We start from the raw sequence: 9,342 nt of genomic DNA, 5'->3' as shown, positions 1-9,342 counted from the left end.
GCAGAGGGAGAGATAGAAACATCAATGATGAGAATCATTGATGGGCTGCCTCCTGCAAGCCCCCCACTGGGAATCGAGCCCACAAACCAGGCATGTGCCCTTGACCCAAGACCCTTTAGTCTGCAGGCCAATGCTCTATCTACTGAGCCAAACCAGCTAGGGCTCCCTGGCTTTCACTCTGGACTGGGCCTGTGACTCGTTGTGGGCACAAGTGATATTCAGGGACCTCTTATCACAGATTTAAGAGGCCTGGCAGCTTCATTTCCTTCTTCTTAGAATACTAACTCTTGGAGCTCCCTCTTGGAAGCTAGCTTAGAAACCCAAGCCATCGAGACACAGGCCACGTGGAGAAAGGAGTTGCTCTAATCAACCGCTCCAGCTGAGGTCCCAGCTGCCAGACATCTGGTTGAGCCATCTTGAATGTTCCAGCCCAGGCAAGCCCGTAGGTGACCTCAGCTGATACATGGAGCACAAGAATCTCCCAGCTGAGTCCAGTTAACTCGGGTCATTCTGTGAGCGACAATAACATGGCTGTTGTTTTAAATCACTGAGTTACAGAGTGGTTTATTGTGCAGTAATAGATAACCAAAACAGCTACCCATCTGGCCACCTTTACATGACCCATGAGTAGGCTTGTACCCAATCTGACTCCGGTTAGAACCATGAAAAGAGCCTCGTTTCCTTTCTAGTGGCAAAGCCAGGAGGTGTGAGGCCCAGGAGCCTCCTCCATCCTGCAAAGAAAGCCAATTCAAAAGCATGATGGCAGATAGAGAGAAGCATGGATGCAGTCAGGGAGCCCTGGACAAGCTTGAGTTTGATTCTAGTTGGCTCGAGATCAGGCTGCCCAGCTCTCCTCCCATTTAACAAAACCTCCCCCTTTTTACCCCAGCTAGTTTGAGTTGAGCAACTTAAATCAACGAACCCTGATTGAGATGCTGGCTCAGCATTCCTAAGAGCACCAAATCAATGATGTATATGACTACACCTGGCCTATGGCTGATTATAATACCATTTTACACTGACCATATGGCAAACTATATAAAGTCTGACAGTATCAAGAATTGGTGAGGGTGTAAGCCAATGTGGGAGTGCATTATTTTTGGAAAATAATTTGTTATTATCTAGAAAGTTGGAAATGTGCCTACCCTACCACACAGCAATTGTGCTTCTATGTACATACCCCAGAGGAACTTGTGCACACACAAGAATATTCGAAGTAACTTTGTAATAGCTTATAATAGTAAAAACTGGAAGCTATTTTAAACATCTAATATAAAGAGAATAGATGTGTAAAATGTAGAATAACTGTGTACTGAAATGCTACCTTGGTTGTATTACTACAATTACTGGTTGCTTTACATGCAATAACATGAACATCACCAACATTAAGCAATAAAAAGAGCAAGCCATAGAAGAATTTATACAGTATATTCTATATATATTCTATAAAGCTCAAAATCAAGCAAGACTAAATAATATACAAAATATGAAGAAAAATTAAAAAGAAAAGCAAAACAAGACAAACTCAAAATTCAGGATGGTGGTTTTCTCTGAGTGAGAAGAATCAGAAGAGGTGAAAGTTACTTCAAAGTTACTGATGCCATTTTTCTTAAATTAAGTGGTAAGTATAGAATATTCAATTATTAATTATCTTCAACCATACATACACTTTATATGTACTCCTGTATGCAGTTATTTCATAATAAAACTTAAAAAATTTTATTAACTTTTAGAGTGGGAGGAAGGGAGAGAGAGAGGAGAGAGGAGAAAGAGAGAGAGAGAGAGAGAGAGAGAGAGAGAAAGAGAGAGAGAGAGAGAGAGAGAAGAGTCACATGGATCGGTGCCTCCTGCACACACCCTGACTGGGGACCAAATCTGCAACTGGGGCATGTGCCCTGACTGGGAATCAAACTGGTGACCTTCTGGTGCCAGGAATGACACTCCAACCAACTGAGCCACACAAACCAAGGCCATAATAAAATTTTTAAATGAATTTTTAAAAGGAATATCTTACCAGATTGAGCTAAATACTATAATCCAACCATATGCCTACTACAAAGGACACATTAACTAAAATCACATAGAAAGGTTAAAAATAAAGGGATAGATAGACAGTTATATCAGACAAACATAGACACACACAAAAAAGACAGAAGTAGCATTGCTAATCTAATGTAAGATAAATTAGAATTCAAGGCAAAAACCATAATAGTTTAGTGTGTTGTTTCATACATAAATATATGTAATCCACAATGGAAATGTTATCAGTCACCAACCACAATGAGATAAACAGCATAGCCTCAAAATATACAAAACAAAGAATAATAGAAAAAATCAAGGAAAATGACTGAAGCACAATTTATTTTTAAAAAATATATTTTTTTATTATTTCAGAGAGGGAGAGAGAAACATCAATGATGAGCATCATTGATCGACTGCCTCTTGCTCACCCCACACTGGGGATGGAGCCCGAAACTTGGGCATATGCCCTAAATGGGAATCAAATCGTGACCTCTTGGTTCATAGGTCGATGCTCAACCATTGAGCCATGCTGGCTGGGCTAATTTTAATACTTAAATTTCACAGTAAAAATAAATTTTTGGGTGAACAGTTCTACTAGTTTTGACAAATGCATAAAGTCTTGTAACCACCACCACAATCAAGATACAGAACAGTTCTATCACCCTTCAAAATGCTCTCGTGCTGCTCTTTGTGGTCATATCTCTCCCTGCCTTGCTCCCCCCTCCCCTCCCCTGCCCAATTCCTGGAAATTCTTTGATCTGTTCTCCATCCTTATAGTTTTCTTTTTTAGAATGTTCTATAAATGGAATCATACCATCTTTTGAGTCTGGCTCCTTTCACTCAGCATAATGCTTCTGAGACTCTTACAAGTGTTGCATGCATCAATAGTTTATTCTATTTTATTGCCGAGTAGCATTCAATTGTATGGATGTACCACAATTTGCTTACCATTCACCCAGTAAAGGACTTTGAGGTTGTTCCAGTTTGGGGGGAGAGGGGATTATAAATAATGTTGTTATAAACATTTGTGTACAGGATTTTTGTGTTAACATAAATTTCCATTTCTCTTGGGTAAAAACCTAGGGACAGCTAGGTCATATATAGAGTAAGTGTATGTTTAACTTTATAAGAAACTGTCTGATTTCTTTTCCAAATGGTTGTACTATTTTGTGTTCCCAAACAGTAATGGAGCAATTTTCTTGTTGCTTTGCATTCTCACCAGCATTTGGTATTTGAAGCATAATCTTAACACATCACTATCAATCAATGACAGAGCATACACTCACATCAACTATAAAATACAGAGATATGGACAATATAATTACAACACAGCTAAGGCTGAATTGATAAATATTTCATATCAACATTTGCAGATGATAGTAAAACCATCTTCATTTTAAGAATCTGTGGAATATATAAAAATAGATCATATTCTAGTTCAAAAAACTTAAATACATTTCCCACATACACTTAAATACAGTGTAGAAACTGTACCACACTGTAATAAATGTTGATATTAATAACACACGTTTAAACAGCAAAAAAATAATCATATCGAAGTGACAAAACACTTGCCAAAATAATTACTGCTCTAAATCAAATAGGAATTTTAAAATTTAACTAAAGACTAAAAAAATAAAAATAAGAGGCCCGTTCAACTACAGACTCGTAGGTTGAAATGTTTCATCATTACACACACACACACACACACACACACACACACACCAAAAAACATTTCCCTTATTAAGAGGAAAAAAGAATTCCCAAGGAAAACATATGAAGGAAATGAAGATAACCAGAAATTGTGACTGTTTACTGTTCCTTTTCCCAGTAAATGAAGCTCTTAGAGCACAGGGTCATATTCCTATGTCCACTGGTAAACAGTGTGCCTGGCTCACAGTACGAGCTCAATATTTAGCAACTTTTAACTTTCCTAAAGGTAGGCCTTCTCTCCTTTGGGCTTCCACAGTAGGCTGCTATCTTAGAGTTTATTAAAGTATTGGAACCACATACGTTTTCCACATCAAAAAAGTCCTCTAAAAACAATTATCTACCACTCAGAATGTGCCGGGCGATTGGCATTAATCCCCTTAATCATCACAACTTTTTTTGGATATTCTTTTTCAGAAACTGAGGCTCAGAAAGGTTAAGTGACCAAGGTCATAGAGGAACTCATCACACTATCCAGATTCGGTTGCACACCATTCTCCTTTCCCCCCACACAAGCTCTTTCTACCGGAAAAGGTTACAGTGAATTCAGGGGCAAGGTTCGTTTGCCACCTTTGTAGCCACAGCTCCGAACCTTGTTACTGGTACAGAGTACCCCAGACAATTAGGCATTACTTGCGTCCTGTTGTTTGTAAAGTTTTCTTTTGTGGGCCATAGAGAGACGCGCTAATTACCAGCCCGCCACCGAGACCTGGAAAGAAATCGGGAATAATTAAGGACTCTCCTAGCCTCCCAGCTCCACGGTTGGCTTGTAACCACTCTATATTCTGGAGGACTCAGCGAGCACGGCCAATCATTAGGCCACTTTCCAGGCACGTGGCCGGAAGTTTGACTTGCTATTGGTTAATAACAGTAAGGCCCGCCCAAGCACCCTGCCTGCTTCTTTAAATAGAAGCCGTGGGCGCTCCTCCGTCTCTCGGCGGCTGTAAGCTTGCGAGGTGAGGCTGTCTGTGCGGTGGGTTGTGGCGGGCAGGCCTCGGGTGTTCGGGCCCTGGAGCCGGGTGGGAGGCGAGTGGCCAGCGGTGATGACATACCAATCAAAGCACGTGTTAGACTGCTGACAAGGGTGATGCGAACTAGAGTCTGAGCCTGGCCGCCGGCGGGGCGAGGAGGGAACAAGCCGGCGAGGGCGCACCCGCTCACCCCCCGCTCTCGTTGCAGGTCCGGCCGGCCGAGGACGTCGGATCCATTGCCCTCCCAGCGCTTCGACCCTTCCCTGAAGGCTCTTAATAAAACAGATTGTTCCTACCACTGGTGTCTGTGTTTCTTGTCGTGACGCGCTGCCTTTGAGCCCCCGCTGCGCCTGCGTGTGGCGCCGGGGGTCAGGCTGCAGCGCCAGAGCAGCTGCTTGCGCATAACTGGGGCCTACGGCGCTCTGCCGGCGGCCCTTTTAACCGCGAGCGACACGGCCGCACGCTCTGTCGGGATCGGGTTTTCCGGGGGTTTGGACTGACCCAGCCTTTGAGCTGAGGTTGAAATGCCCTAAGGAGACATTGGGGATCCTGTAGGCTCTGCTACCGAGTGTCGTCCCCCCCCCCGCCGCCCCTTTCCTGTGCTTGCCCTGCAAGTCCCGGCTCTCCTTCAGTGAGACACACATGCACCTGAAGTTAACCGCGGTGTGCGTGGCGGTAGAGAAAAAGACCGGCTGTGGCCTTGAGCAGCTTAAGGGCGTGGTGTATTCGATAGGAACCGGCTTCGGTCGTGTCGGTAGTTATGTGGAAGGATTTAATCTGGCTAAGGTGTAAATTTAAGGACCAACTGCTTGTTTGGATACTGTGGGGCTAAAGCGTTGGGTGAATGTGTCCCAGTCCAGTTAGCCTAAACAGCTTAGAACAGTGTAGTTGTGAAGGTTAGGTTTTTATGGTTTACTGGGCACAACATGGGCACCTCGATAGTTGCAGTCAATCCTTTGTAATCCAGATTCTTTTTTAAAAATACATTTTATTGATTTTTCACAGAGGAAAGGAGAAGGATAGAGAGTGAGAGACATCGATCAGCTGCCTCCTGCACACCTACTGGGGATGTGCCTGCAACCAAGGTACATGCCCTTGGCCGGAATCGAACCTGGGACCTTTTCAGTCCACAGGCCGACACTCCATCCACAGAGCCAAACCGGTTAGGGCTGTAATCCAGATTCTAATTGAACAATCTAAGCTGGGCTTATATTTAATGTGCATCACTTCTGAGGAGGAGGAAGCACAGGTGCAGAATAAACTGCATTGGCACCTGGAGGGGGCTCCAAGAAACAGGACTACTGGGCAATACAGGTCAAAACCGTTCCCCTCAGATTAAATGTGGATTAAGGATAATAGCACTTACCTCATGTCGGGTGTGGTGAGTGACTACCTGGGATCCTTAAGAATGCTGGTCCAGTGATCACCCAGGAAATAGTGCCCACGTGTCCCTATTTAATTAGGATTCAGTAGAAATAACAGATGCCTTTATCTAGTATTTGACATGAGATTTATTTTGTGAAAGAATGCAAGCAATTGTAAATCCCCCATATACTACTTGAAGTGCAATAGGGTACAGTCATGTGTCATCTCTTTACAATACACAGTAGTGCATCTAGTCCTCTGCCTTTAGTTATTGCACAGAAATTATAAAGACCAGTGAACAAGACATGCGGACTGACTGGCAAACTGGCCTACACAATGAGAAATTGGAACAGCACACTGACTGGGATGGTCAAATTTAAGTCAAATGGTTAATGGTCCAATTAAAGTAATCAAGTAAAGGTTCAGGTGTTTTTTTCAATATATTTCTTTAAAGTCATGTTCAGGCAGGGTGCTGTTTAAAAAAACACTATTAGTACACATAAATTATCAAAAGTTACCCAAGGTAATTTTGATGTTGAATGCAGCTTTAAACAAATTTTAAATTCTCAAAGCAAATTATACAATTAGGGCCTCCACACTTGTAAACGAAACATTCTGACACAAATGCACAAATTAAAGTTGGCAACGTTGAAGAAATGTCACATTAATTTTGAGATATGTAGTGTTTGATGAGCAGGCTTTTGGTCTTGACTCGTGATAACAGATGTTAAATTTGGGTCATCAGAAAAGGAAACTGACCACAATAGATCCCAAACTAGATGAGCAAAGCCTTTGCATACCTATGAAGTTTCCTGGAGCACACTAGAAGACGGTGACCTGGTCATGATGTGGTGTTTAACGTTTTCATGTGCTGTCAGGAAATTATTTGGGATTAGAACCAGGTGGTTATATATCATTGGTAAAAGGCTTGGGATAGTTTGATATTGTGTCAGTGTATGTTCTATGGCTACTTGCTTCCAAGACAAATTAATATGAAGAAAAGTAAGTTGCTATGCATATCTTTATCACCAATGAAATCGTTTACAAAATTCCATTCCCCACCCTCCACATGGTACCACATTGACATTCTCAAAATGCGGAGGGCTGCATCACATAAACTAGGAGTGAGAAAATGTTCCACTTGTGCTCTGGCTGCCTGAGGAAAAGCTTTGGAGTTGAGACAAGGGGAAGGAAGCCTTCCAATTGTAGCTTTGCTCTTAATGTGCTCTTGCTGCCACAAAAACTGGTAGACTCAAAGCCATGGTATGAGTCACAAAACCTCTGGATCCACCTTGATTCTTCCAATCTCCTTTGAGTCAAAGTTTTGCAGTAGGCAATCCAGACACCAGTTGCTGGATGCATGGAATGACACCTCACAGTGGAATGGGCACTGGCAGGCAGAGGGCAGAAGCTGTGGTGAGGAAAGGCCTGTGCTACAGCAGACAGGCAGCCAAGAACCCCGCACCTGGATCTAGATCTCAACACTGGCAATGTCAGGTCTTTACCCATCACAGCTGGTCAGCAGCCTCCACGAGTGGGTCTTTGAGGAGGCAGGAAGTGGAGCGAGGGTCCATGGCTGAGTGCATTATAGGGACATACACATCATCCATGTTTGGCATGACAAACACTTTCTGTAGGAAGAAAGAACAGCCATGTAGAAAATGTTTTGTTTTTTCACTTTTCTTTTTGGTGATATTAAACTTTCCAGAAATCGGTTTTGTTATATTTAATCTATAGCTTTTAAATAATAAAAAGCTTCCATGGCAGTAACTCAAAACTTACCTCTACGAAAATACATGTATTTTACAGGTGAAACTCAGTACAAAGTAAATAAGTTGCTAATAGATAAAACCTTGAGAGACAACTGTGCCTCAAATATCTGATTAAAACTGGATAAAAATAGCTCATCCCAGAGCCTGGGCTACATTGCTATTAACTTTTGGTGGAGAACGCAGAAGACAGGCTTGGAGAATGAGCTCTTAGGAAACTCCAAGACTGCTCTAGAAGATCCACAGGGGAGGGACAGGTCTGGTGCATCTTTAGACTCCCGGGACAGGGGTAGCTGTTCACAGAAGGGTTTCTAAAGAATGAACAAACTGAGCAAAGTGGGTATCACACAGAGCGGGAGCAACTTTGCTGACCATGGGTGGGTGCTACTAGCTGGCCAATTTCCGGGCCCACAAAATCCAAAGATGGACCCAGCAGGCAAAGGGCTTAACCTTCGCCAAGCCTACTGGCAGAAGATAATCATTTTGTTCTTTGGCCCTACCTTTTGGGTTTCCCTTTTGAAGACCACTTAACAGTGTGCTGTGGATGAGTTCAGAGTTTCTGAAACCACCTGAAGTTTATACCTGTTTGATCATATGTGTACTTTCCTGGGATGAGGCTCCTCAGAGGAGGATCCTGACCCACATGAAGTTCAGCGCCTCTGTTCTCTACCCAGAGCTAGCCTTGGTGTGCAACACGAGATGACAGTGCAGGTGTACCTGAAACTCTTGCTCCAGTTTCTTCTCTATCCAGTCTGTCACATGAACTAAAGTCACTTCTCTCTCTCCAAGTTTTGGCCGAGCTTTCAGCTCCACATATGGTGGCTTCCGGAAACCATACCTTTTTTAAAAAGACAATAACCACATTTAGAAGCAAAGAAAGGAAGCACACATTCCTCATTTACACAGGCCTTTACCATTATTTAACCATTCTTATTCTGATAATCCCCTCTGGAAAGTAATTCAGCACAGTAAGTATGATCTGAACTCCCTGTGTCCTGAGCCATGTGTAGGGCTGTGATGATCTGAGAACAGTTCTGACAAATGGCAAGCCAGGAAGCCCCAAAGGAAAAGTCAGTGACCTGGGCTTGGTTCTCCTAAAATGAGAACAACCTTCTTTCTTTCTTTTCTTTCTTTTCTTCTTTCTTTCTTTCTTTCCTTCCTTTCCTTCCTTCCTTCCTTCCTTCCTTCCTTCCTTCCTTCCTTCCTTCCTTCCTTTTCTTTCTTTCTTTCTTTCTTTCTTTCTTTCTTTCTTTCTTTCTTTCTTTCTTTTCTTTTCTTTTCTTTTCTTTTCTTTTCTTTTCTTTCTTCCTTCCTTCCTTCCTTCCTTCCTTCCTTCCTTCCTTTCTTTCTTTCTTTCTTTCTTTCTTTCTTTCTTTCTTTCTTTCTTTCATCTACCTACCTACCTATCTATTTTTTAAATTTATTTATAAATATAAATATAAATAAATAAATAAATATATATATATATATATATATATAAAACCCAAAATATACAAGTGTATAAA

At 42.2% G+C, this 9,342-nt stretch overlaps 1 protein-coding gene, 1 long non-coding RNA gene and 2 other non-coding genes across 7 annotated transcripts in view; 3 read left to right on the top strand and 1 right to left on the bottom strand.

Annotated features, from left to right (window-relative positions):
* The first annotated feature begins 4,637 nt into the window (after positions 1–4,637).
* LOC106697760 lies at positions 4,638–5,001 on the top strand. The gene is made up of 2 exons (XR_002830128.1): positions 4,638–4,688; positions 4,912–5,001. It is a non-coding gene; the product is annotated as an uncharacterized LOC106697760 (long non-coding RNA).
* LOC111826756 lies at positions 4,770–4,839 on the top strand. Its single transcript, XR_002830136.1, has one exon. It is a non-coding gene; the product is annotated as a small nucleolar RNA SNORD104 (small nucleolar RNA).
* Positions 5,002–5,027: 26 nt separating the features above from the next.
* On the top strand, positions 5,028–5,159 carry LOC111826761. The gene has a single exon (XR_002830139.1). It is a non-coding gene; the product is annotated as a small nucleolar RNA SNORA76 (small nucleolar RNA).
* Positions 5,160–6,196: 1,037 nt separating this feature from the next.
* Positions 6,197–9,342, bottom strand: part of TEX2 (testis expressed 2) — a 56,016-nt gene continuing 52,870 nt past the window's right edge. For 3 of the 4 annotated variants that reach the window (XM_023757000.1, XM_023757001.1, XM_023757004.1), the window contains 2 exons: positions 8,555–8,675; positions 6,197–7,699 (listed from right to left, as the gene is read on the bottom strand). In XM_023757000.1, coding sequence (XP_023612768.1) covers positions 7,577–7,699; positions 8,555–8,675 — 244 coding nt within the window. In that variant the 3' untranslated portion in view covers positions 6,197–7,576. The remainder of the gene's footprint in view (positions 7,700–8,554; positions 8,676–9,342) is intronic. The other variant, XR_001348965.2, reaches the window with a different exon arrangement.

This window comes from Myotis lucifugus, unplaced genomic scaffold, assembly GCF_000147115.1.
Source record: "Myotis lucifugus unplaced genomic scaffold, Myoluc2.0 scaffold_100, whole genome shotgun sequence".
NCBI classification, from domain to species: Eukaryota; Metazoa; Chordata; class Mammalia; order Chiroptera; family Vespertilionidae; genus Myotis; species Myotis lucifugus.
This window is presented reverse-complemented; position numbering and strand designations above follow the sequence as displayed.